The sequence below is a fragment of the Bombus bifarius genome, unplaced genomic scaffold, assembly GCF_011952205.1.
Source record: "Bombus bifarius isolate JDL3187 unplaced genomic scaffold, Bbif_JDL3187 scf7180000008008, whole genome shotgun sequence".
In the NCBI taxonomy this organism is placed as follows: domain Eukaryota; kingdom Metazoa; phylum Arthropoda; class Insecta; order Hymenoptera; family Apidae; genus Bombus; species Bombus bifarius.
In genome coordinates this window covers 6,430,394-6,458,341 of record NW_022884386.1, presented here as the reverse complement: position 1 = coordinate 6,458,341, position 27,948 = coordinate 6,430,394, and the positions used below count along the sequence as shown (strand labels likewise).

Below are 27,948 nucleotides of genomic sequence, written 5' to 3'. Positions count from 1 at the left end.
ACAAAATAGCAAATGATGTGCGATTAGTATGTATTTCCGAGAAAATTCTATATGTATCAACAAGCTTTGAAATAGAATCTCTGGAAGTGGTTAGATCATCGCTTCACGTACCATGGCCCCCATTAAAAGTCGGAGAAGAAATAATATTAGTTACAGTCATAAGTGTTACGTTTATGCGACGATGTTTCCGTCAGCGTTGCCGCGTTTAGTGCCAAACAGCTGGCACACCCAAAATCCAGAACAATCCGTTAATAATATCTTCGTTCCGTCTCGACGTGTGTCGAGCTACTCGAACGATCAGCCGCAGCTGTTAAATTCCCACTACGATCTTTATTCCATCTTTCGATCATTCGACTGGTCGATTGATCATTCTTTACAGAAACCAAGCTTCGCTACGCAACCATCTCTCAGTTTTATTCCCTATAAATAAATTTCGGATACGAAGCTTTCTTTGCATTTACATATATAATCTCTTCCTAATGCGATACTCTATTGCAATACAGAAGTCTTCAAATAACTACACCTACGGAAATTTTCGTGCTTTTAATTAAGTAGCTGCTGTCTCCGCGCGAGACAACAGGCTTAAGCGCTGTTATTTTAAGTATGAGAACTGTGTCGATTAACTAGAAATGGTCTGTCTGATCGATCGACCTTCATTAACGATATGATAAGGAACGAAGGAAACCCGCCTTCTTCTCGACACTCATAACAATTAGATTAACATAATTAATCAAGCGTATTGGAAGACAAGCGGTAGATCGAACTGCAGCTGAACGAACGACGAAGCAGGCTCGGCTCCGTTTTCAGTTTCCGATTATTTTTGGCAGCAAGCACAGCGGGCATAGCTCTCGCCTAAAAATGCTTGTGCGACCAATGGCGAGTTGCCATTGGTCGGCTACTACCACGTGAACAGCCTACGATGGAGGTTCACGACGTCGACTAGGGATTCACGATCGCACAGTCAGCTGCCTAAGGTCCGGTTGGCCAGTCGTAGCCAGCTAAAGTTCTTCTCAAGGTAAGCTCAATCGTCATGTTCGGCCGGGAGCCGCCTGGAACGCGTCGTCGCACGATCCTCGTGATTCACTTCAGGATTCGTGGCTGACTACGCGAAGGATTTTCCTTCTTCGAACCGACCACCTCTGCGAGGTCGCTTCTCGTTTCGTCGAGTATCGAGTGCCAGTGAGAGGTGTGCTTAACAGAGAGACTATTTTCAAGGTCACGAGTGTTGCCCGACATTTCAACTCGCTTCCAGCGATTGTGACGTTCCCCGCGGAAACCGGCCTCGAGTGAGATCCTACGTCTGTGATCTTCCAGTGACAGGAACCGAGACTTTGTACTCTCGATTCGTCTAATCTCTCCTTTTCGCGAGGAGGTGAACGTTTCCTTTTTACTTTCGACGAAATTGTGAATCTTGGAGATCTATACCAGTGTCTCTTAGTCTCGATCTCTATATCTTTGAATTTATAGTTGAATCGTTTTAAATTTCCTCGGGATCGGAAAAATAATTAAACCTTTCGTATTTCGTATTTCAAGTAATCAAATTATTTAATTTCTTATATATTCCATAATTTCGAGAAGTTGAACAATTTCTTTTTATTGGAAATCTTGCAGATCCGTACTAGTGTCTATTAATTTCTTCGAATTTATATCTTCGGATTTATATTCGAATCGCCTTTAAGCCTCCTCAGGATAGGAAAAACAATTAAACTTCCCATACGACGTTTCAAATGATTAAATTACTCAGCTTCCTGTATATTTCATAATTCTTTGATGAATATGCTCGAAGCAGAAGTCGCTGGTGATCGTTCCATTATCGTTTCGGTTGCTACGTGAATCCGCGCGGATCTACGTAAACAGCCTTGTACCAGTATTCGTCGCGGTTACCAATATCCTCTTGACCAATATAACTTTAGACGCGTCCATGTCATCGCCATTTATCATTCGTCTCTTGCAAGAAAAAAAGCTTGCGAATCTTCCAACTTCGTTTCTGTCTCTCGTGAATTTTCCTCCGCGTTTTTCAATTTCATGCGAGGAAAAGAACGGCGATGGCGCGTCTTCTTCACGATGTCTCGCTAGGATGCTGGATTTTTCGAGAGGGGGAAAAAAACGAGCACGCGATTCTCGTTGATAGAGGATGGTCTCGCTATCGTGGATCATCCGAGGTAGACTTCTGCGTGTTTTCTATTTTTACGGTGCCGGGATCTTCTTTGACATCGGAGACGAGACACACATTGAAGTCTCGGTGGGACGTGTCTTGGAATGGTTCGAACGAGAGTGAATCTATACTTAGCGAGGGCGATCGTCCATTATACATATAAAGCAATTGCCAGTGATAGAATGAAATTTCTGTGAATTGATGATTTTTCGTTATTTTTCATAGTTTTTGATATATATACCGCCCGAAAAGAGAAAAGATCGATTATCAAAGGACAATTTAATTATTAAAGCCTAGATTTTCTAGCTGAAGAAAGGAAGAAATATTTGACAAAGAGTACATTCTACATTCAAGGAGTAAGATACCGTTGCTACATGAGGACAAATGACATTTTAAGTACGGTTACTGTTGCACACGACCAGGTTATACAATTGAAGCGTGCAATAAATTTGATATCTATTTTCAAACATTATTTCTGATTCACTACCTTCGCGACCACGTCGGCACGTAAGATGTTTGCCAAGGAAATGAATTACTTTGAGCTTTCGTATTCTCATTTATCAACGAAGTCTTCTCTAACGTTTCATCATTCTCATAGTATTATTTTTCACGTTTACATTTTCTTGGTTCGATATTACAAGGAAGAAAAATGATTAGATGAAAATGAATATTCGTATTGGAACATACTTGGATTTTATAATATCTCCTTTAATATCGACAATCTCTAATTCAATATTTTTGCTTCCTCTCTTTTTTTTTTTATTTCATCTATACGGATTTCGTCTACAAGGATTACATTTTGTTTTACATTCAATTTCAGTTTTAACGAAACAATTTCCATAGCGGAGGAGATAACGTTTCTACGAGAACGATCCCGCGGCGTTTCTCGTTTTCTCCAGTTCGATTTGCCTTCCCGTTTTCGCCATCGGATCGAGTTGGAGTCTCGAGGAGACGTGCGATCTACCGGGTCGTTGCATCCAAATTTGGATCGTCGACGTAGCGACGTCTCGGCGACGCACGGCTCGAAAAGTGGGGACGGTCCGCGTCTATTTTCGAGCCCCGGATATTCTATACCGTTGCTGATCGTGCAGCGAGAGGCAAAATTTACGTTCAGAATGTAGGATTTATCGCGTCGATCTGTAGGAACGGCTATCACCGGCCAACGAAAGAAAAATTTATCCACTGACGCAATCGGAAATCTTCGATTCCTCTCCTCCCCCCACTTTTCCGTGCTCGCAAATTTTCTCCTCAACCCACTTCTTCTCCGCTCTCTACACGCAGTTTATATTTAAACCCGTGTAATGTTTGCATTTCATTCGGTTATCCGTGTCGTCGAAACGATCGTATTTACGCCGTTGACGTAACGCGACGTTATTGTTATTTTGCCACAAATTCGTGAAACAACACCTTGCACGCTTTATTTTTAGGTAGACGGGTGTAGCAGCCAGGTACCACGATGGCGGACGATGAGGTTAGGTGGGTATCTTGGAAAATTTAATTTATACCAGAGACGGATGGAAACTTGATTTTTAGACTCGCGAAACTGGAATCGGGAACTTTGCGAAGTGTCGAAACTTTCGAAACTTGGAACGCTTATCTTTTCACTTTTCGTTTAAAGAAGCATCGATGTTGTCAGGAATTAAAAGCTTAGCAAATCTCTCTTCGGAAAATCACATTATAATATGAGTTTAAGTACAAACATAATTGGAATATTATGGAATATTATTAGTTAAATAAAAATATGTTCGTATCGTAAATTCGGAATATTCTGGTACACTATTTACACAAATTATTATTTACCTGAGTTTCGAATCAGAAAAATAACACGAAGCTTCGAGTTTCGAATATTCGAAATTTTCTTCGTATCGTTATTTGTTCTAAGACGTTTTCACGAAGATATACAGGCTTTAATATCTCTAAAATGTTCTCTTTATTTTATGTTTCTCTTCTTACGACTACCGGTTGCATCTGTTTCTTGACTTTACGCGAAAATGGCGAACGATGGATCTTCTGTCTACTTGGGACCGTGCAGTAAAGTTAATGGCATTGAAAGGTACGCATTGCTTGTGAGCTTTGTGCTTGTGAGATCCCTGTAAAAATACTGTAGTTGTTTCTCATCGAAACGATCATTAGTTCGAACGAAAACGTAATTAACGTCCATTTTTTGATATCCAAAAAACCACATCTCCGTCTGTGTTACATTTTACAAAAAAAACGTCGAAGAACGAACGATTTTTTACCTTAGAATAGAATTTTTAACATCTCGCATCTTTTTTTCGTGGATTAATTTTTTTGTTTTTTGAGTAACTTGTTTGCTTGAAAGTTAAATATCAATTATTATCGATAATTGATAGCAGAGGTTTTTGTTAGCGACGTAGTCTTGGTAGAACCGGGGATTCAACCGACCGAGTCCTGTTATATGTAAATACTTTTTCTCGACAGTAGAAAATTGACGTAACTATGTGAACAGTGGTCGACAACGAACCACACAGTTTGGCATTAGTTCACACTGTCTCACGGAATAACGAGGAGACCGCACAAGTTTAATCTTTCCTTTCGTTAGAAACTTTCTCAGACGTTCCATTCTATCCCTGTTTCTTCTATATCCTTCTTATCCGCTCCTTCTTGCGAAAAAGGGTTGGATTTCTCGTAATATCACGGTCTATCCCCGTGGAAGAAATTGTCTTCGATCAATTTAACGCGATTTTAGCTTCTCGAGGATATAACAGATTGAATCCTCTTTCTCAGCCAACGTTATCGATATTCCCGCGAAATCGAGAAGGAAAATATTCGAAAGTTTCGATCAATAATTGATAGGTTATTTCACTTGTCCAAAAGTACGTGTAGTATCCTTGGAACGTGAAATCTCATCGGGACCCGAAGAATAAAGGATAGATCCGGAAATATTACGAACGACGCGGGGTGGACTTTTCTTCTGATTTATCGTCAGGTTCTCGCCCCTATTTCAACCTTATTTACCACCGTGCGTCGTGCTTCCCTCGTGTACCTTATTTGTTCTATCAACTATCCCTTTCCTGTTATTTCACAGCACCTCCTAACTTTTCTTCCCTATCGCGACTTGTTGTTGATTGTAAAAATATACCATCGATATCCCTGTAACTTATATTTTTCAACTTTTCCTTACAACTTGTCTTTTCCTGTCCTCGTCCCGATTTTGCATTCGAATTGGCACGGAAGGTATTGCTACTAAGATAAGAAAATACTGGAATTCTGTCAGAGTTTCGGCGACATAAATCTTGGCAGAAGTTCGTTCTAAATGTAAATCAATGTAATATATTAGGTAAGGGGAGAGGGAATAGAAATACAGCCTCTGTAATTCTTCCGTGCCATTTAATGTTCTTTTCCACGTTGTAGAAATGTCTAACATTCGTTACTATTCTATTAATTCGATTAAGAATAGTCGTTAGTATGACTACGTAGCGGTAGACTAGAACTCCAAGCACGAGCCATCTAGTAATCCGAAAGCTGAGGTAACGTAGATAATATAATCGCATGAAACACAGAATATTTCTGTGTCCTGTGACGTATAGCGTCCTTGTGTGACAGCTGCATGCTAATCGCGCCTATCCTTCGTGTATTATGTACTAAATGTTATGTCATAATGTTATGTCTCATTTCGTTTAATTTGACGATATTTACCGGATAAAATATACGCGAACTATTGCATGGTACTTGATGCCAATCTGTACGAATCAAACGCATAAATTAATCGAGATCTATCGTCGACTGACGTATAACGATATCGCGCACTTTATATCGCAAATCACGCGAACGATATCGCTTTCTCAACGCTTGGCGCTCTTTCAAAATGCGGAATTCGAAACACGTTGCTCTTTGAAAATTCTTTTATGATTTTATTGTATCCGTTCGAATGCTTCGTGTTCCGCTCATACGGAATCCACGGGAACGATTTTTCTCACGATGGCTTTTTTATTTCCCTTTACAGAGGAAACGTCTCGAGGATGTACGTAAGAAAAGGGGAAACTATAGGGGAAACTATCGGTGAAACTTAAAGTCAAGAAAAGAAGGACGGCCCTGTCCGCGAAACTTTTTCAATAACTTGTCGAGATAATCGAATGATTTTTCTAATAATTTTCGTATTAAGGGCTCGTTGCAGACCGCGTTGAAAATTGCGAAATCATTTACATCTCTTTTCTTTTTTTTTTTTCTTTTTTCTTTTTCTCCTTCCTAAAGACCGACGGTTTTTATTATCTTACTCGTTTATATTATTTTTAAATATCTTTTCTTTATGAGAGACTTTTTCGAGATGCTTCGTTAAACGTTGCTTCGGGCTATTGTCAGATAAGATATTTTAAGGGAGTCCATACAATACAAAAAATGTAGGAAAAGAAGAGGAAACAGGCGGAGACGGATCGAAAGAGGGCGGAGGTCCGCGCCCGCCTTGAAGAGGCTTCCAAAGCCAAGAAGGCGAAGAAGGGTTTCATGACCCCTGACAGGAAGAAGAAGCTTAGGGTAAGCTTTCTATTCTTTGGTAATATCCTACTATATTATAAACGTTTAATCGATGCTCGGATAATATTTCACGACCATTGTATTTTTATGCAATTTAGCTTTAAACTTATATTTTTAACTTTATTTCCTATATTTAACTCTGTTGCGTTGTTTCCGTTATTTTGTGACTCAATCGTGCTTTTTCTATCGTTAAAAAATTCCTCAAAAATTGAAGATAATTGTTTAAAATGATCGCAGATCCTTTTTGCTTGCTGAAAAAAAGAGTTAAATTTCGTATGTATTTTCGTATTTATTTTATCGAAAAATTCTTTTTTTCGGAAGCTTCTAATCCATTTGAAGAAATTGCACTTTTTACGTAGTTTTCTTTCGAAAGCATTTTCAACGCTTTTGTCCTATAGTTAATAACGACTCGTCTATCAATTTTTATCTGTAGAATTTTCGAAGTTTTCTCCAAACGAAATTCCATTCTTTTTATCGAACCATGTTCTGACAAGTATTTTCGTCTGTGCGCCCTTAGCTGTTGCTGCGAAAGAAAGCCGCGGAAGAATTGAAAAAGGAGCAAGAGAGAAAGGCAGCTGAGAGAAGGCGCATTATCGAGGAACGTTGTGGAAAGCCGAAGAACGTGGACGACGCTAGCGAAGGTACTTTCAGAATTTTCCAAAAATGTATTACTCGATAACACTATAACCGCGTTTTTCTCGGTTCATCGGCGCGTGGTTAGACTGCTAACAATTCGGTCAGGGTCGAAGATCGAACAACACCTTACCGCAGGTCTATAGAAATTTCATTTTTGTCTGACATCGACAGATACACGCGGGTGAAGCAATTTCGATTCGCTGTGACAGATTGTCGTGCCCGAAATTTTTTCGTTCGTCCTGCTCACACTTGTTCGCAGGCCATCTCCTCGTTTTTCGAGCACACAGGATATTTTGAAGTTGTCCGAATCTCACGAATTACATCCCGAAGATTCTTCCACGTTCGTGCATAAATTATAGCCGGACACTTCGACGTCGCGACGCTGCTAATTTGTTTAAACGTTCGCTTTAACAGCGAGAATCTCGAATATCCCCTCGTGTTGTTTCAAATTCAATATGATGAATTCTGTCCGATCTTTTTTCACCTTGATCCACACAGAAACCGTGAAGCGCGTGCTGCGTGAATACCACAATAGGATCACAGCATTGGAGGATCAAAAATTCGACCTCGAATATGTTGTGAAGAAGAAGGACTACGAGGTACTTACGAGAAAGAGAATCAGTTGCGAGAACATTACGAGACGTGCAAATAACGAGGCATTCACGACACCGTAACGATGCTCAATGTTGTTGCACTTGAGTAATGTGCCGCGCTTGCTCGGTTGCGTTCACTTGCGATGACGAACAGCCTCGGATACGTTTGGCAAAGTGCTCGAAAACTCTTGGTGGATCGGTCGTGTTACGCAACCGTAACATTGTGATTATTTATAAGTAACCAAAGTATATTTTTATCGTCTAGATGACGATGCACTTTTCTCCCTTTTATTTTTATCTTTTTAATTTCAATTATTTCTTTTTCCTCTTTTTTTCTTTTTTTTAAGAAGTGTAAAAATTATTCTTCGTTTTTTTCTTCTTTGTTTTAACTTTTCAAATATATGTCGAACTCTTTGCTAAACGTAATTCGTTCTGATCGCGATCGGTTTCGCGTAATCCGAGCAAGTGTCGCGAGCTTCGCATTTCGTCTCTCCGTGTTTCTATAATATTTATTGTTTTATTTATATCTCTGATCTTTCTCACTTTCATAACACGGCTATTTTCTCTGTCTCTATACTTCTTTATCTTTGTTACTCTTTCTCGCAAAACTTTTTCTGTTCGCATTTATTTGTGCGCGCGATCTATCTACCGTTTTATCGTCTTTGCTCTTCGTTTAATGCTACCTCGACGTATTTTATACATAGTAAGCTGAGCAATCGTGGATTATTCACGTATTAACTTATTGTGCTCTCACAAGTTGTCGCCAGAAAACGCTATATTCGTGTATGATGGAGTTATACTCACGGTATATAATAATGGTAACTCGTTTGGTTTCGAGAGACGCGTGCTTCTGTTCGACACATTTTTCCCGCGTGTATTTCTACGTCCGACGTATTTAATCGTTTTCACATTGCTTTCTATGTTCACGCCACTACTCCCTCTTCAATTTTCTAGTTATATCGTGTTTTCCACTCGTGATTGTAATCGAAGAGACACTCGATTTGGTCGACATACTCGAAAGCAACGCTGACACTTCGTAACGTCGTTGACAAATTTCAGCTTTGATACCAGACTCACCGCCACACTTGTCCCTGCTTTGACACATTGTCCTTAGCGGTTAACAAAGCGACAAACGTGACACGATAAACTACTTTATGTTTTAATGTTATGTATCGGGCGCTCGTTTGTTTTAAGTCGATCGATAATACAACTATCGTCGAGCAATGAAACGCTTAGAGAAAGCTATTAACGAACGCTAACAGAGAAAACAAAAGATACATTACTGGTTAAAATCGATCATACTGCTTGGAAGAAAACAGAGGAGTATGTTTCAAGGTGACTTGGAATTTTGACAGCTAACGTGAAGTCCATTCTGATCCAGTATCATAAGAGGATCATCGCTCTCGAGGGGGAAAAGTACGACCTTGAGTACGAAGTCGCCAAGAAGGATTTCGAGGTCGAAAAGTTTTCGATATACAAAAAAGAAAAAGAAAGATAAAAAAACAAAACAGATGACGCTGCAATTAACAAAGCAGAGAACAGAATATTTTTCTTTTCGTTCTTCTTTTCTATCGTGTTTTTTTTTCTTTTTTCTCTTATCCTTTTGTTCTGAATCTTTTTTTCTCATTAGTACGCAAGGACATTTTTGCTAGCACAACCGCTGAACATAATAATCAGTTTTTGTTGTCTTAAACGAAATTGAAGTTTCGGCTGTTGTTACCTTTAACGACGAATTGTACTTAGGCATCGAGGCTGAATCATCTAATTGCACCAATTCTAACGTAGCACTCGCAACATTTCTTTTGACTAGTTTTAGAACGTCTTCCTAGAGCGTACGTAATGATTAGAAAAAGAACAAAAGCAGCAGGCACGCGTGATTCGTAGAATCGCAGCCAGTAGATGTCAAATAATATCATAATGCTGAATACCTAGTCCTCCTATCTTGAGCGATTTCACGTAGAACAACGATTTTCTTTCTTTTTTCTTTCGTTTATTTGCGCGTAGGCAACTAGACCACCTTGTGGCGCCAGTACTACTCCGAAAATATGTTTCCTTCATTTTCCCTTCGACTCCTTCTCTTTCGTATCAGGTTAACGTTCACGCAGTTGTCAGCTTCGTGCTTCTTGCTTTCAAAACGCGAGAATCTCATTCACTTTTATATCCCTTGATTCTTTATCCCCTCCGCGATTTAAACCCATGGTACAGTGGTATAACGATAGTGAAATTTCGATAGAAACGACGAGGAAAACAACGTCAATGGTAAGATATTATCGGTCGTGTAATTCAACGAAAACAGTATCAAAGAAGACATTTCGCTATATTATATTTTCTCTCGTAGAAGATGCAATCTTCTCGTATTCTTGTCTTTCTTGTCTTTTCTGTTTTTCTTTCATCATTTTATAATCGAAAATTTACATATCGCTAACACGAGAAATTTTAATCACGTCACTAAGAATGGTCGAAATCATCCTCCCATTTTTTGTTATCTTTTTTTGCATTTTTCTCTCCATCCTGAAACTTTTGTTCTTTTAGCCGAGCTCCAGACGATCTGTTCGACATATTGGAACAGACTATACGCGCTCGAGGGCGATAAGTTTGACCTCGAGAGGCAAATTAGGTTGAAAGAATTCGAGGTAAATACGATCGGCTCGCCTGAAGAAAACCTAACGAGTCTCCTGCACAGATTATTTTTATCTGGCCTCCCACGTGATTCTTTTTTGATTTAATTTAACTTTGCCACGTCTGCGACCGTATAATGCGATTGGTCGATCGTCCCACGTACTTATTTCTCCGGGTCAACGCACCCTCGAAATTTCACTCTTGATACCTTCACCCCCTTTTCTCTTTGCGAAAGAAATTCCAACAGTTCTCTTTTTAGATTCTCGATCGAACGCTCTTATTCGATTGCGCGTATTCGCCGCGATGCGGTTAGTTCTTATCGGATTCTTCGATCGTTCTGAATTGAAATTTCGAGGGTACGTAACCGGAGTGTAACCTCGTCTATGTTTCGATACAGATGGAGGTCGATCGGACAATTTCCATTTGAACGAAAGAAGGAGAGATTTCAGAGCAGGTCACGTTCGTGTCAGTTTCTCAAGAACATCGCCGGGTTCGAATACCCAACACGATTAGGCATTCAGTTTTCGCGCGACTTTTATTATCGCACGAGTAGAACGAGAGACAGTTTCCGAACTCGGTATTTACCATTTTCAGTAATAGTTGGAAACTAATAAAGTTGAAAATCGAAAATCGAAAGGATTAGTCGTCTGGATGTAAGCGGGAATTAAAAAAAAAAAAAATTGTAAAGAAGCGATAATTGAATTCAACATATATATCTATGTACAACTGGAAACGTAAATGTGAAGCTGTCTGTTTTTCTCTCGTCTTGCCTCCTGGCTATTTAGTGAAAATAACGTATCACGTGAGTGAAAGATATCTGAGAGACACTCCATGTTCTTTGTAGACGATTTGAGGGAGATTTGCCAAATGTATTACGACCGCGTCTACCTTTGTGAGGGTCAGAAGTGGGATTTGGAGCGTGAAGTTCGGAAAAGGGACTATGAGGTACAGGAGATAAATAAAAGAAAGCAGCAAAAAAAAAAAGAAAAAAAAAAACAAACGGTGAACAATGCGAGGAGAAAGAGAGCAACCGCCAGCCGCACGTTTCTTTTGTGCAACCCCTCTCTGAATGTCTCTCTTCGCGTTGTCTCTCGTTGTTCCACCCTCTTTCTGTACATATACATACGTCTCTATTTGAGTTCTTTTTTCTCTCTCTTTCACGATGTTTCTCTTGGAGAACACGTTGAGTGGCTTTTCAACAACCAGAAATCGAACAATGAAAAGGAACGACTGCGTTCTCTCGCTCTCTTCTTTTTTCCCATTTTTTTTTTTTTTTTTTTTTGTCAACGCGAGTACAAAAACGAACGTAAAAACAAAGAAATACGATTTCGCTTCCGGCATTTTGCTCTACTTTTGTAATTTCGATGACGCCTCGTACGGCCATTTTATTCTGTACTGTATAATCTTGGTCAGTCCTGTCTCGGTAATTTACCTACCCTTTTCTTCGATCCGTCTGTCGTTTCCTGGGTAGAATGAAACAATCTACCGAATTGTTTTCTTTTTTCGCGTGGATATGAAGTGCCGCAATTCAAACATTTTTTGCCCTTTACTCCTCGATCGCTCTTTTTCTTTTTTTATCCTCATTTTACTCTTTTTTTTCTTTCTTGATAATACTTCGTCGATTTATTCGCCCGCCTCCTCTCTTCTTTTCACCGCCTTTCTTTCTCTTCTCTCTCTCTCTCTTTCTCTCTATTTCTCTCTATTTTATCTCTCTTACAAACATTATCTATACCTGTATAGATACGTCCGTCTGATTTACACTCGCTGTTTCTCTATCTTTCTGTTTCTCTAACAAGTATAACGCAGACATAGGCTTTCTAAGCTTTCTACTAACTCGCCAAAGGAAATAAAATAAAAGCTTCTCGCGAGAATCGAATCAGGGCTGGGCAAGCTTATGGAGGAGACGCTTGTCGGGTCAAGTCGATCCCAATGTGTAGATGCGAGAGTGTAACGTCTCTTGCGTCCCTTTATTTCGTTCTCGGGCTCACGTCTCTGACTGGTCTGACGATTTTGCCAAACGATCGTTTCGTCGCGATCGTGACCGCAGCAAGCGTTTTGTATCGACCGCATAACGCGTTCTCGCTGAGAAAAAGAATCGTGAAATGAGATGTTCGCGATGTCCCGACGATAGAACAATCATCCTCGACTCTTCTTCATTTCTCTTTTCAATTCCAATTCTTTTTTCCTCTTTTCTCTTTCACTCTCTCTCTCTCTCTCTCTCTCTCTTTATATATATATTTTTTTTGTAAAAATTGTACATATATACAGTCAAGGGAAAAGAACACAATTCGAAGGGGCCAAAGTGGTCCCTTTTAATGTCACGCGAGATTCAAACGTGTGCGTGAGACTACGCGCGTGTGTGTGCGCGTGTGCGTGCGTGGGTGCACGGTGCAAAATCGGAAAAGTCAGACGAAACGGACAAAGCATTGTAAATAGGCGGAAGAATAGAGGAAGTTCGAAACAGAATCGTATCGTACCGTTATCGCCGCTAATCGGCTACTACTGTACATTTCACGTCTTCTTCGTGTTTTCTCTCTGCTCGCTTTACCATTGTGTTTTCTATATCTCGCTCTCTGTCTTTCTCTGTTGATTTCTCCGCGCCTTTCACGTCTCCCATCTTTTTCTCTCTTCTTGTTGCTATCCATTACTTTTCTCCTCTGGCGAATTTGCAAGCTTGATTTTCCGGATGTCTATTAAAGTGGCTCTGCTTTTCTCTTAAGTCTGCCTAACTCTGAACACGCATGGCTTTCGATATCCACTAACGACATTCTGTAATTATTTATGATATGTGTATATAAATAAAGTAATCGATTATTGGAACGTAGAAATTTTTCCACCGTATTTCAAATCATATCGGTGTCTATCAATGTCTGCGTGTAATATTTTTAAACAATAACTCGGAAACGAAATAGAATAGAGCTCAATAGATGCCGGCAACCGAAATAACTGGCACACGTTATTCAATCGTTTTGTTCTTTTTTTTTTTTTTTCATAAAGTTCCAAACGTTCTTTCAATACACGTGCGCATAAATTCTTTATGGCTCGGCTGATATCTAAATTAACAGCATGGATCAATTTTTCACGCTGCACCAACGCCAATACGCATCGTAGATTTTCTATTAACTTCGTTCCGGTCGATCGCGATATTCAATCGCGAACAAATCGATCAATTTCTATAATAAAACTGCAGTTGTATTTTGTCGATAAATAAAAGCGAGGACACTTGTATTATACTCGTGTCTTTGCATCGCGTAAAGGAAGTATGGCACTTCATATTCCCCGCGAGCGGAGAAAAAGAAAATTAACACGTTCTGCAATATTATTCGATCAATTGTTTCTCGTCTGGCTAGAAAATACTAACGAAATATGGTCATATATCGGCGATGATCGATATTATTCCGTACATACGTATAAGACGCTGCTGACATATGTATAAGGAAAATCATGGAAGATATTTAAAAGAAACACGATGTCGTATTTGAAGCAAAGAAGAGTAGGTATGTAAAAGGAAACCTGCCTTTTGAAATTTTTGCTGACCCTCATTTTCAACTCTGCCCCTTGAACTTTTTGATTACGTGTTTGAACGAAATACTCGTGTATTATATCGTATTTCTCTTTCCCCCAAAAAGTGTAGATAATCGAACGCTGGTTGTATGTTACCTCCTTTTACCACGCTTTTTTTTTTTATCTTGATTCCACTGTTAACTCTCACGAAGGTGGACTGTCTCGAGACCGAGTGGAAAGATCACGAGACCGAAGTGCCATGCTGTGAAAATTCTCCGGCCCAGCCTTTTTCTCTTTTTTATTTGTTACCCTTGTCTTTTCGTCTGAACAGTCCCGTGTAAATTAGTCCGCCACCTCTAAATCCTCTCGTCTGTGAATGTCAATAAAAAGAAACGATACGGATCTTTTCTTTTCTTCTTGTTCTCCCTCTATTGTCCCGTGGAAGAGACGTGAAAGCGAACACGTACACGCGTCTACGATGTCGAAATGGGAACGAGCGAAAGTGATTTTGCACCGATTCGCACGCACCACCGACTGTCAGTGTCCTCTTGTCATGGTGTTCAATTGGGCCTGTAAATAGCGGATCCTTTCTGGCGGAACTCTGTTCCTCCTATAAAAATATTTATTCAAATATAAATATTTCCTTCTAGCTATTATTAAATAACAGTCGATAGATATACTTTCGTTGCATCGATTAATAAACTATGTAGTTGATAATCGTTTAATTTTGTAAGATGTGAAACGCGTTTACGATGAGATAAGAATCGTGTCGAATCTAAAGAATTAGAGGGTTGTCGAACAGCGAGAGGAACAGAATTCTTACGGTCCAGAAAAGAGATTGTAGTGGACTTTTTACTTCTTTTTTTTCTCTTCACCCTCTGTGGATAAAGAGCTGATCGTGACCAGTTCTCCCCTGATTGGCCAGAATGAAATTCACATCCTATCATTGCTGATCCTTTCTACCCTTGATCCTTATGTTACGTTCCTCTTTGTTTCACTTTGTCTGTGATTCGTCGGTCCTTTCCTCCATCTCTCTCTCTCTTTTTCTTTCTCTTTCTGTCTTTCTCTCTCTCTCTCTCTCTCCCTTTGACCGACTCGCTTCGTCTTCTTCTTCTCATCGACGACCGTAAAGGTGAAAGGGAACGAGAAAGGAAAGACTCGAACGTCTCTTAGGGAGAGAGCGGAGAATCCGACAAGTGGCTTCCGGAGGAAGTTTTACCAGAAGCTATTCAAAGACACTAGAAAATCAATTTGTTTGAAAGATCCTTAGAAAAAAAGTGGCCGCTTTTCGGATGGGAAAACCTTCATGGTAAGATAATATTGGTTGAAACGATTTACTAGGAGCAGAACAACTATTTGATATACATACAGTCGTATTATATATATATATATATATATATATATATATGCATACATATATATAATACATTATTTAATTTGCGTTATGCATTTCGTTTCACCGCAGCGAACATGCCGTTGACGTTTAATCAAAATCGCAGTGAATGAAATTTGTTACAGTACAGTTCAATCTTTTATCGTTTGCCATGTCTATCCCGTACACGGTCAATGTGTCACGACATAAAGCTTTGAGCTACATAAATTTACCGGTTTTCCCCTAAACAACAGCCATCAAAGCCGTATTTGTTTTCGGCTCAATGTAAACGGAAGAACGTGGCTTTTGATCGTGGCATTGTCGAAGCAACGTGTTAACAACGACTGACTAGCGTTTAATTTAATCGTTCAATTTCATCCAACGATAGCTTGACTTTGCCTGTTACTCTCTGCACCGTATGTCGGGGTATATCGAGGAGGCTACACGTGTACAACTTTAATCTACTCGCTGGTGGTTTATTTTCACTGTGTCTCTATTTTTTTTTTTTTCTTTTTATTTTTACATCTCTTTGTACATCGACAACCTCGTCTATACTTTTCCAATGCAATCTTTCCTCCGCTCTCCGACTATATGAGCCTTTTCTTCACCCATCGTTCCAACCCTATCACAGTTACCTGGCATTGCAGTTAATCAGCAAACCAATCTACTGTCAATCTCGATTCGTCGAGTGACTCGCTAACCGAATATCTCGGTATCCGCTGCGAAACCTCTCCGTGTATGCAAACCCCATCCCGCCTGCTTCTGGCACGCAGGTCGCATGCTAATTTCTGCTCGAGTACTATGTTCTCGTTCTTTCGTCCGCTTAACTGGTTGCTGCTCGATTTCGATTATTTCTCCAATGTTTCGTGGAAGCTTTCCATGGTTTCTATGCAGTGTTGTGTGTGTGTGTGTTTTTTTGCGACTGAAATCGTGTTCACTGTGATTAAAAAGAAACACTCGATGCTTCTCTTTTTTCTTTTTCTTTCTTTTTTTTTATGAAATTACCATCCACGGGGATGAATGTCCCTTCCGTGAGCACGAACTGCCCCGTTCTATAGTAACGTGGAGAAACGATCTCCCTTTGGGAACATGACCATTGATTCGAGCATAATCCACTTTGAGTCTACTCGATTCGACTTTCGAAGCTTTTTACAAATGTTCTCTCGGTCTAATGGAAGTTGCCTAAGAGGATCGTTTCTTCGATTTCCTAGTGTTCCGCGGTATAATTTCGACGAGAAGCACGCATGATTATAATCTTTATCCGATTTGGATGAAACGTGAATCTAATACGATGTTTGCTCGCTGCAGATCGCGGACTTGAACAGCCAGGTGAACGACCTCCGAGGTAAATTGTAAGTAACCATTTCCATCTTCGATCGACCATTTTCTTTGCCAATTTATAGGGCTATTCTTATCGTTCGATAAATACTTATTCCACGTTTTACTTGCTAATAATATTCCATTGATGTCGTTAGCATGAAACCCACGCTGAAGAAAGTCTCCAAGTACGAAAACAAGTTCGCCAAACTGCAGAAGAAGGCGGCCGAGTTTAACTTCCGTAACCAGCTTAAACAGGTTAAGAAGAAGGAATTCACCCTCGAGGAAGAGGACAAGGAGGTAAGGACGATCGTTTTCGACAACGAAAATTGTCGTAAAATTCTGTGTACTTTTAAGTAGACATTTTTCCCCTGCCCGTCGGTGGTCTATTTTGAATTCTTCCGTTTCATCAATTTATGTGCTTCGTTTGTCGGCTGAGGTACGCGGAACTATAAGACTTCGCGACGAAGATGTGATTAACTTTTGTACATTCCTTTCATCCGAGATCAAACTTAAAAGCTAGTCTTATATTTCTACGAACCACTCATGATATGAAGGTCATGATTTTTTCATCTTTTTTAACGCGGATGTTTTGAATTTTTTTCCCATACGACGGGTAGGCCTGTATACATATTTTTTTCCAGCCAATGAGAAAGACAGTTTTTGTGGCTCTGGTTTTCTTTTCGTGCATAAAACTCAATCGGCAGGTTTTTTCCTTGTATCAGTAGAATTTTGATTATTTGTTCGGACGTCCTTTCAAAGAGATCAAACGATTTAATCACCGTGATTCGTGTTTACAGTATCTATGGCGATTTTTTTTTTAATCTTTCGGCAATGTAAAGAACTAAATATATAAAATAAATACAAAAATACATGCGTTCGACATTTCCACAGTGAATGCGTATAATAATAATTAATGTTTACTATATCTGATAGCTATATTTGATTTGAGCCTGAGTCTTTCTCGTGGTAAATACACCGCGAAGAGGTTATATTATTCGAATTCGTGGAATTTAACGTATCAGGTATGAAACCAGTTGATCTCCTGAAAGGCACGCCATCTTTTTGATCCTTTTTTTCGTATACGTAAAATCCCCCCAGTAGTAGCGATAGTTGACTAGGCAATTGTGTTGTTCTCCACAGCCCAAGAAGTCCGAGAAGGCAGAGTGGCAGACGAAGAAGTAGATTTAAAAAAACATAAAGAAAACATGAAAAAAAAAGAACAATCACACGCGTATACAGGCAATCAAGTAATAATAATACATTATCGAAAAAGAGCTTCAACACGTACACACCGAACCGCGTGAATACGACGCGAACAGAAATGGAAAGCCGCGAAGAAAAAAAAAATAGCTGGAGGAAACGTTTTCGTCGTCTTGCGCGATTATATTATTTCGCGTTGATTAACGTGACCTGTTTACCATTTTCCATCGAACCGTTTGTAAACGCTCTTCCATTTTGTCGGTCGTTTTTTGTTTTCTTGATTTTATTGTACCTCTATAAACCGTTCCTCGTTGTATAAATTGCATTAGGTCGTAAGCCGAAGTTATTATTTTTGAAATCGAATTTTCGCGCGCGCCATCAAACGAGAGCAAAAACGAGAAAGAGAAAAAAAAGAAACATAATAGAACGCCAAAGAATGCTGTGTTAATAAACGATCGAAGAAAGTGCATGTCAAAAATAGGCAAATAATTTTTCCTCGAAGATCATTTCTTATATCTTTCCACCCTGTTCGACCGTAGCTCGTTCTTTCCTCGATATTTTCTTTCGTTTCATTCAGCCACATATTTTCTGATACATTTTTTTCATTCACTTCTTTTGCACAAGGAACCATACTCGACGAGACTCGATCTTGCGCGGATATGAAAATGTGTTCGCCTCTTCTATAAAACGCAGTGAATGAATGCGATCCCGACGATTTTACGGAATATCCGATAAGAATGGGTCGAGTGTTATCGAGAATCGTTTCGTTCTGCTCCACTAATTTTTTCTTTAAGCTCCACTGATCTTTCTTCTTTTATCCGTCTTGTGTGTTCGACGACAATACCGTGGGTTATTCGCGAGATCGTACCTAATTTGCTTTTAACGCGTCTACTTTTTATTTTCTTCTTTCTTCTATCCTACTTTTAATGCCATTTCACAAAGAATGTCGGTAATTGCGTAATAAAGAGCCAATACGCGATATAAAAAAAAAAGAAAAGAGAGAAAAGAATTGTAATAAAGAATAAAAAGAAGCGATGTAAAAATAAAAAAAAAAAAAAAAGAAAAGAAAAAGGTGAGAATGGCTTACAAAGTTAATATTTAAGACTTACAGACTTTCTTCTTCGTTTCGTACGTAATCGCAGAAGCGCTTTACTCACAAGTGCCTGTTCTTTCTTTCTTCCTTCCTTTCTCTATTACCTTCTTTAATTATTCATTCATTGACTCTGTTTGCATCCATTTCGTTTATCTTCTGTTTGATCTCGTTATTCGCGCCAGGCTCCTTCATGCAAAAGTACCTTCGTTTAGGAAACAATTATCCGCGTGCTACGCAAAACCTACAGAAAACAAAGTAAAACGATGGTCAGCCGCGAAAGCGTCGCGCGCATCACTTTCAATTAAAATTCTTTCCAACATGCAATAAGCTCTTTTGCAGCTTGCCTTTACCGCCATTATTCGGCTGCCATGCTTCCAGGCTGTACATGTGTAGGATTGTTGTCCCGTCTGAATCTTTCTTTCGATCCGTGCATCGATCGTCTATTCTTTACGGCCCGATACAAACAATACAATTCTAAAATAAGTCACGATTCGTATTAAAAATATCCGGACATGTAGACTAGCGATAAAATAACATTTGCGATGTTCGACGCACGGTTCGATCACGCCATTCTTATCGAACGTGATTCATTCTCTACGATCGAAAGGAGCGACTTGGAAATGAAACAAGGACTTGGATCGATCGAATGAATCACGAGCGACCCGTTAATCGTTAAGTTATTAATTAGTATGTACGCTCTAATAATTGTCCATGTCTTATCTGTTGACTAATGATGTTGCTCTTGCATTATGTTCGCAGAATGCGTCAAAAGATAAGGTAAAGCTTTAAACGATCAACTCGTAGATCGGCATGCTTCTAGTATGAGAATACAGTTAGTGCGTGTATTAGATATGATATAGATTACAGGGATGGTGTGAAGGAACGAAGCAGAGGAAATTCTAGGATTAGATTGAGAAAGCTTGGGTCCCCTTAACGATACAAAAACGCGATAATTGGTTTCATCGAATTTCTATATTTTTTTCTTCGACGTTTCGTTCTTTTCGTTTTTCCTTTTAGTCAAGTTTTTTCCGTATTTTTCGCTACGAGTTTTTATCGTTGGAAACGACCAGCTCGGCGAAAGTATTTCGGTGTTTTCTAGGAAACCTCGATGAATCTTTTTTTTTTCTTTTTAATCTTTTTCACACCGGACTCTTCTCTCGCCTCCTTTTCACTAACACACTGCACGGCTTTTTGGATGACGATAAAGAGAGAAGGTCACACGTCGTCGCAACTTCCATCGGAGATTATTCAATTGGCGATGCTTGTTTTAAACAGCCGAAACTTTCAATTCAACAAGTTTCGAGCCACGATTGTACGATGTAAGCGCATACGTATGCACGAGAAGCGTCGTAACGAAAATACACGAGCGGTTGTTAATAATTTATCGCGACGAATTTTTCGGAAGGAAAGGAATTTTTCGCCAGAGGAAATTTTCCGTGCAAAAGTATCACCTACGTGTTGTTACCCTGCTTTGCGAAAGTTTCCCATGGCGCTAACCCCGGACCTAGCGTGTGCAAATTTGACCGAGTTATGCTCGTAAACTGCAACCATCTCACATGTGTTTTCTGAACTTTTGCAGAAGAAACCCGACTGGTCGAAGAAAGGCGACGAAAAGAAGGTAAAGGAAGAAGAGGTGGAGGCATGAGGCTATTGACACGCGCTCTCGACGTTTTCGAAAAGGGATCGTCCATCCATCCATCCGATAACATAACTCGCCGCAACAAACCTCCTCGTTATTGCTTCTATTATTCTGTCTTTATTTTTCTTTTTCTGTTTTCGTCATCGTCTCGATTAACTTAACGTCTAAGAAAGAAAACTCCCGAAATGCACGCAAAAGAGAAAACACGTTGTCTATATGTTTCGTCTACGATGATTCCTCGACGTATTATCGAGAATCTATCGAATATCTTTCGTGTCCGAGTTCTAATCCATAGTACAGAATTTTGTGACTGACCAGTTTTTATCTTTCTCTTCGTCTACAAGATATGTATATGTATATTTTTTTAAAAGAAACAGAAACCCTGTACCGTTCACGTTTCCGTCTGTCAATGTTCTTTTTTTTACACGCTAATCCTACTGTACATGTTGATGCAATTCTCTGTGAACCGGATAAAGGGAGAAATGAAACGTAATGGAATAGCAAGAAAGAAAGGGAATCGTTAATTAAGATTTTAATTGTAAAGCAAAATATTTAACGACAATGAAATACATTGCGCCTGTGTGTTCATTCTCCTACACACCACGATCCCTTTGTTCTTCCTGTATAATCATTTATGTTTTATGTTGTAAGATCGAAGACGCCGGTTTTAAACTAGGGCAACAAATTTACATATAGATGAGTACCGTGTCGAGTGTATTTAAAACTGTCGGCCTTTGATTAAATTCAACGTTAGAAGAATCTTAATTGCATTCGTGTCGCATCGAAGTGAATATTAAGATCGAGCATTTGAATAATGCTGTTAATTCCGCCAATGGCTCAATTAGAAAGCGATCATTAGCTTTTGCGCGAGAAATCAAATTTTTGCCGCGTTCCAGCGTTCGCTCTTTGGCAAGACTGTAAACCTGTCAAAGAATCAACGAGGCGTATAGAATGGCAGAGCGCACAGTGAGGCGTACACATTCTACCGGGAAATTTTACGCCACGTCTTATAAATATCGACGATGCTTTAAGAAACTTTTACGTTCAGCTCCTGTGTCATTTAAAAAATTTGTTGACACCTTTTAATTAATTTTTCTAACCAATCTTTGTTTATATGTTCCACAAAAAAAAAAAAAAAAAAGGAAAAGAAAGTTAACAGAATTTAATTTTCAATGCACGGTAGGTTCAACACGTAGATTCACGCTTAAATACGATTCGCTATTGCATTTGTAAAGCTTCGATATAATGTTCGCTATATCTGTACATTGTTTACGTTTAAACATAGCATTCGCGAACAGCATGTTCGTTATTACTTTGCGATTCGTCGCGTTTCGAAAAATAACGCTGTTTACAGTACCTCGATCGTTACCATAGTTCGTCAGCCAATTTCTCGCTTAAATTCTACATGCAGGTTTTCAGACGAACACGCGACCAGAATTATATATGCAAGGGACGCGAGCAGTCACGATGTGCACTCGAAACTCATTCGACGGACGCGCATTGAAATTACCTAGCAACGTTTATCGTTACGGCGCCATTGTTTAATTATCTTGACAATATTCGTTATCGCAAATGATCATTGATTTACGCTATCGAATAGCCACAGGAGAGGATGGCTCCACGTCGCAAGCTCTTGAGCGTTACATAAAGCATTATTATCGTTCGCTCGGACAAATGATGTATCTATAAACGACGCTTTAATGCGACTACATTTGCGAAATGTGCACGGTGACCGTAAATCGCGTAATTTAATGCGTGTGTGTCGTCGACGTGCTACGAGGATGGAAATGTAATTTTATCCTGACCGCGTGCTACAGATCTTGCTGAATTAAATTGCACTGCCTTCTACTACTTGTGCAAGTTAAATGTTGTTACGGTTTTTATGATTTTTCTACGGTATTATTTAACGTTTGAATCACATGCATTTGAAACGAACTTATAAACAACTGCAAAACGTAAGCAATGTTCCATTGAAGAGATGGTTCGCATACCAAGTACAGTAATTATTTTGTATGCTATTAGTATACGTATGTGGCACAAATTTTAGTAGTCAAATAGTTCTATAGGATGTTCTTGCGTAGGGGGAAGCTCCAGCTCCAGAACCATCACCACAGCCGGAGCCAACACCATCACCACAGCCGGAGCCAACACCATCACCGACACCTGCACCTCCACCGCCAGAAGCAGCTCCAACACCATCGCCAGAACCGCCAGCGCCATCACCAGCACCTCCTGCTGAGGGAGCTCCGCCAGCGGAAGGTGCTCCACCTGCGGAAGGAGCGCCAGCACCTCCAGCAGGTCAGTGAACTGCGTATCACATTATCTACAGTAATTATTGTATCTGGCAGTATAACATATCAGTATAATAATTTTTAGACTAAATGGGAAAAGTATGGCAAATCTATTTTTCGTGATTCGCCGAGTTTGATGTCGCTTTATAACTAAAAAGGACTATTTTAGCAGATGGAACATGATTAAAAAGGAAATAATTCTTTATATTGACAGGGTTCTTTAGATAGTAAAATTAAAGATATAGCAATTAAAGATTAATTATAGATAAAGCGATTACGACATGATAAATCTACGAAGTTTTGTAAAAAAACCAATCGATTTCTGTTAAGAGAATCTATTTTTCATATTTTTCATTTGTACCATACCGCTTGAATTATTTTAATTAGATTTTTACTGTATTGAAGACACGTAGCGCTTAGTTTTCCTGTCAAAACGAGATCAATCGATAATGTACTGACTTTTTCAATTGCTCTCCTGTAAAACCAGAAAAATGTGATTTATCAAACTTTTCCCTTGCGGTCTTCCGCAACATCTCTGAAGGATCTGAAAGTCTAAAAGTCTTTTATCAATATCATTTATTATCTTTTATAATCTCCATGTGTTTTCGTCTTTCATAATAACGATACGAGCAAGGTGCTCCATCAACGGCAAAAGAAATTCCAGAGGACAAGTCGCACTTTGTCACAGTTTGTCCATTCCATCTTAGAATAGAGTAGTGTTAGTAACGTAAGGTGCATGTACTTGTTCAGAAGGTGCACCGGCGGCTGCACCTGCAGAAGGCGCGGCACCACCAGCGGAAGGTGAAGCACCACCAGCTGCTCCTGCGGATGGAACAGCGCCGCCACCAGCGGAAGGCGCGCCGGCCGCACCTCCTGCTGAAGGTGCACCTCCTGCCGAGGGTGCACCTCCTGCCGAGGGTGCACCTCCTGCTGAGGGTGCAGCTCCTGCACCACCAGCGGAAGGAGCACCACCAGCGGAAGGAGCACCGCCAGCGGAAGGTGCGCCACCAGCGGAAGGCGCGCCTGCGGCACCACCGGCAGAAGGTGATCTTGTCATACCATTTATGACGACTTTGAACCATTTCATATATGTACCACAACCAGGAATTGGAGTTGGTTCACGAATACCTATACTTATAAATCTACTTGTCCATTCACTCTCTCTCTCTTCCATTCACACTCCGTCTTATTCTGACTAATAATTGTCCTACCTATTGCATCTTTTCCAGTTATTAAAACTCTCTCTGGTCTGCTTGTACCTTGTCTTTTTCTTTTCTTTTTTTTTTTTTGCAGTTTCTCGGGACGTTCCACAATCCTCCTATCTTGTCCGCTCATTACGTCTTCCAACCTGACATCTTTTTCAGTTCCCACTGCAGTTCATTGTTAAATATTCGAGGTTGAGGAATCTATTCCCTCATTGATCATAACTTCTTCCTTTCTCCTCTTCCTAGTACCTATTGCAATTTTCCAAATTTCCGCATCTCGCTCGTGCTATTAACTTTTGCCCTTTTTCCTCTTTCCCTGGATATTCTGGCGGTTTTACTGTTAGAATGCACTTGTACCAATTGGTATATTTTGATTGTCCTATTTTTGCATATGGTCTTTGTTTTGTGCACGTTTCCATCCCTTTTCCTTATACTCTTCGTTATTTGAAGCATTTTATAAACGTTAATATTAAATAGAAATCTTTCAACACAGAGGTAACGATTGTTTTGAGTTTGTGTCCTTGTTTCCCAATCTTACAAAGAACCAACCCCAAATCTTTTTTGTTAATCGATGCTCATAATCGACCGTGTAATTAATCAGTTATCTGATAGTCGATGTTTTACTGTGCCATACGTTTCATATCTTAAAAGTTATCATACATAACGGAATTATCAATGTTTATTTCGTAGAAAAAGTTGTAATTATATACTTTTTTCTATCCAATACCAGAAATCTAGGGAATCTTAAGTACATATCACAAAGATATGTACTTAATTATTTTATAAATCTGGCAACCTGAATTTACATCTTGTCGAAGAGTTAATTTCACTAACCCTAAGTGTCTGTGACAAAAACTTGGTAAGAAACTAACGTGAATTTTTAAAGGTGCACCTGCGCCAGCGGAAGGAACCCCAGCAGCACCAGCACCAGCAGCCCCACCAGCCGAAGGTGCTGCACCTGCGGAGGGAGCGCCAGCTCCAGCTGCACCCCCAGCAGAGGCTGCGCCGGCACCCGCGCCCGCTGAAGGTAATCTACTTCTTTTATTACTCTAGCTGATACGATTACGTATTGTTCATTGCAGGATTAATCATCTGTTCTCGCCATTTATCATAGAGAAACTGGGCTATTTCCGCTTTCCATTTTTTAATTAATCTTTGCTCTTTTCACTCACGAAACGTATTCCACGTCGTTCTCAAAAGAAATGGAAAGGCAACGTGCTCATTTCGACCGTTCATTATTCTTCTTCTTCTTTTTCTTTTTTTTTCTTTTCTCCCGTTATCGTTAATTTTCTTAACGTTGTTTTCTTTTCAACTTAATTTTCTAGCTAAGGTAGTTTTACTTTTGAAAGTTACAATGAACGTCACTCCCAATCGCCCGATAACTGGTTCGAAGTTCATCACGTACGGTATGTTAAGCTGTAAAAATTTGTGGTTCTAGTAGAGGACTAAAAATCTAGTCATCAGTCACAAGTAACGTTTACAGAGATAGTCAACTAATAGTACCATCGATCGCGTACCAGGTGTACCACCGTTGCTCACGGTGACATTCATCGACGAGAACTAGAACCGACACTCGTTAACTTTCTAACGACCAAGCTTTCGCATCTTTACTGTACGTTTCACGACGACCGCACTTCGAGGAGAGCATTAACTTCTACCGTTTAATTATACTTCTGCTCTCGAAGTTTCTGTAACTTTTGTTCAATGGAAAGTGATAAAACAATAGTAACAATAATCGATTCATTAGCATCGGTAGATTATAATAAAATAATAATAACGAATAGAACTTTTGCTACGAATCGTCGAAACTTCGACGAAAATGAGAAGGGACGAGCAAGCTCCTCTTACAAAAAATAACGATTAGCTAAAAAGACTAAAAAAATAGATTAATATAATTTCTTTGTAATCGAACCCTCCCGAATTCGCGGGAGGAGCTAACGCAGGTGAATGTAATTTCCCCTTCCTACAAAAATAATCTTATTTTTATTTTATTTACAGCACCGGCATCGTAACTTCGTCGAAGTTGAAACGGACGAAGGGTCACCTCGCTATATGATTTCCACTCGTCACATCGTCAGAATTTGCATAAAACGTACACGGATAAGCATAGAGTACGGATATACAGATACGTCGAGTCGTATCATACTCGTCGTTATGGTTCATGCGTTGCTTGTCATCGTTGTCATCACCGTCATCATCATCGTTATCGTAACCATTGTTTTCGTCCCGTACACGCGTCAGCTTCAACGTCATGGCATACGTTATTGCGTATCTCGAGAAATGCGAGCGAAACGAAGCGAAAGAAGATACATACATATAAATGGGGGGAGGGGGCGAGATAGAAAAAGAGACGTTTGTCGTTGACGCGTTTTCCTTCGTTCCTTCGTGGATTTTGCGACACCTTGTTGTTCAAAGTAAATCGAGAATCATGACGGGGTGCCTGGGCAATTTTTCCGCTTGTTTTACCTAATCATAGGAGGAAATTATAAGCCGTGTTATTGTTCTAAAGAAGGCTCTGTTGTATTCGTATGATCATAAGCGTTCGTCAGCCGTCATACGGATTTTTCTATCGACTGAAATCGAACGAGACGTAACACGAAATAAACACGTAGTTATACGCTACCACAACAATTTTTATGTAAATAATTTACGACGCGTTCTATCGTATATCGATGCAGACGTTATCAACGCTTCCTTGCACGAAATGATTGGATTTCGTAATAAAAAGTTTTTTTTTCTGCGACCAGCATCTGGAATCTTATCACTATATAAATACCCTTCTCCGATTAATTTGAGTTTTCATTACTTCCAGTAATTTCATTAAGCCGTACGATTCCAGCCACGTCATCTTTAATTAATACTCAAAGACTGCAAGCTCTGATTTTCACGTTCGCGTACCTTATTTAGGAGTTAGTTTACTACCGCGCCACATGGTTGATAGGCATCATTTGTTTATGTTGCCTCGGTGTAATTCCATGTGTTCTGTTAATCCCTTTGTCGCTTTGTTTCTCTACGCGTGCGCAGTTAACACGGAAACAATAGACCTTTCTACGTAATGGAATTTACGTGGGTTAGTCTTACTTTGAACGGTTTTCACCGTCTCTGCCATCTCTATTGTCAGCGCAATCGTTCTTCAGGCTATCAACGTAAATTACTATCGCCAACCGTATCGCAATTTAATGGCAGCATAGCAACTGAAACGTTTAATATACTTGACAAGCAAATCATAATTATTTCCAGTTTATATTTGCAAACAACGCGATTAATCATGGATAAAATCACGATAATTCTAAGCGTAACTAAGTAGACGGTCATTTTACTGTAAATATGCCTCTGGTCGCTTAACGGGAAAAATCTCATCTCGCTCGAGGGAAAGGAAAATAAAACTGGTAATTTTTCATTCGAAAAAAGTGTTTGAACATTTATCATAGAAAGCTTTCATGTATACACTGTATGTGTTATTTAAAATATTTAAAAATTTCATTAGCCTTATAATGAAACACGACGACAACCGCGGTTAGATACGTTGATAAAATCCTTATAAGATATTACTTATTATCGGAAACATACATTTCGCAGAGGTCACTACAGTATTTCAACAGTCAATTATTTGTTATATTGACCACAATATTTAATAAGGTTTTTGGTATAAATTATACATGTATGTTGAAGATCGCTAAAAAGTTATCAAATATTTCTCGTTTGTTCATTGCGTTTGCCGATCGTTGCTTCAACCAGCTTTTAAATTCAGATAAAAAATGAAACCTAGGTAGATAATTGCTTCACTAAATAATACAATGAATACTAAATTCTGGATTTATTTATAT

General features: G+C 39.5%; 1 protein-coding gene across 21 annotated transcripts; it reads left to right on the top strand.

Annotated features, from left to right (window-relative positions):
• The first annotated feature begins 864 nt into the window (after positions 1 to 864).
• Positions 865 to 27,531, top strand: LOC117206509 (troponin I). 21 transcript variants are annotated; one of them, XM_033445916.1, is made up of 14 exons: positions 865 to 1,015; positions 3,583 to 3,626; positions 6,123 to 6,140; positions 6,521 to 6,649; positions 7,167 to 7,290; positions 7,784 to 7,884; positions 16,682 to 16,725; positions 16,849 to 16,990; positions 19,746 to 19,763; positions 20,566 to 20,604; positions 22,707 to 22,923; positions 25,008 to 25,148; positions 25,447 to 25,527; positions 26,120 to 27,531. In XM_033445916.1, the coding sequence occupies exons 2-14, from the start codon at positions 3,612 to 3,614 to the stop codon at positions 26,131 to 26,133; spliced, it is 1,083 nt and encodes a 360-aa protein (XP_033301807.1). In that variant the 5' UTR covers positions 865 to 1,015; positions 3,583 to 3,611; the 3' UTR covers positions 26,134 to 27,531. The 21 variants fall into 21 exon arrangements, 19 of the variants coding, with proteins under 19 accessions (XP_033301807.1, XP_033301820.1, XP_033301808.1 ...); XM_033445917.1 differs by lacking the exon at positions 25,447 to 25,527 and having other exon boundaries at positions 866 to 1,015; XM_033445918.1 differs by lacking the exons at positions 7,784 to 7,884; positions 22,707 to 22,923; positions 25,008 to 25,148; positions 25,447 to 25,527; positions 26,120 to 27,531 and adding an exon at positions 11,342 to 11,442 and having other exon boundaries at positions 866 to 1,015; positions 20,566 to 21,207.
• Positions 27,532 to 27,948: the final 417 nt, after the last annotated feature.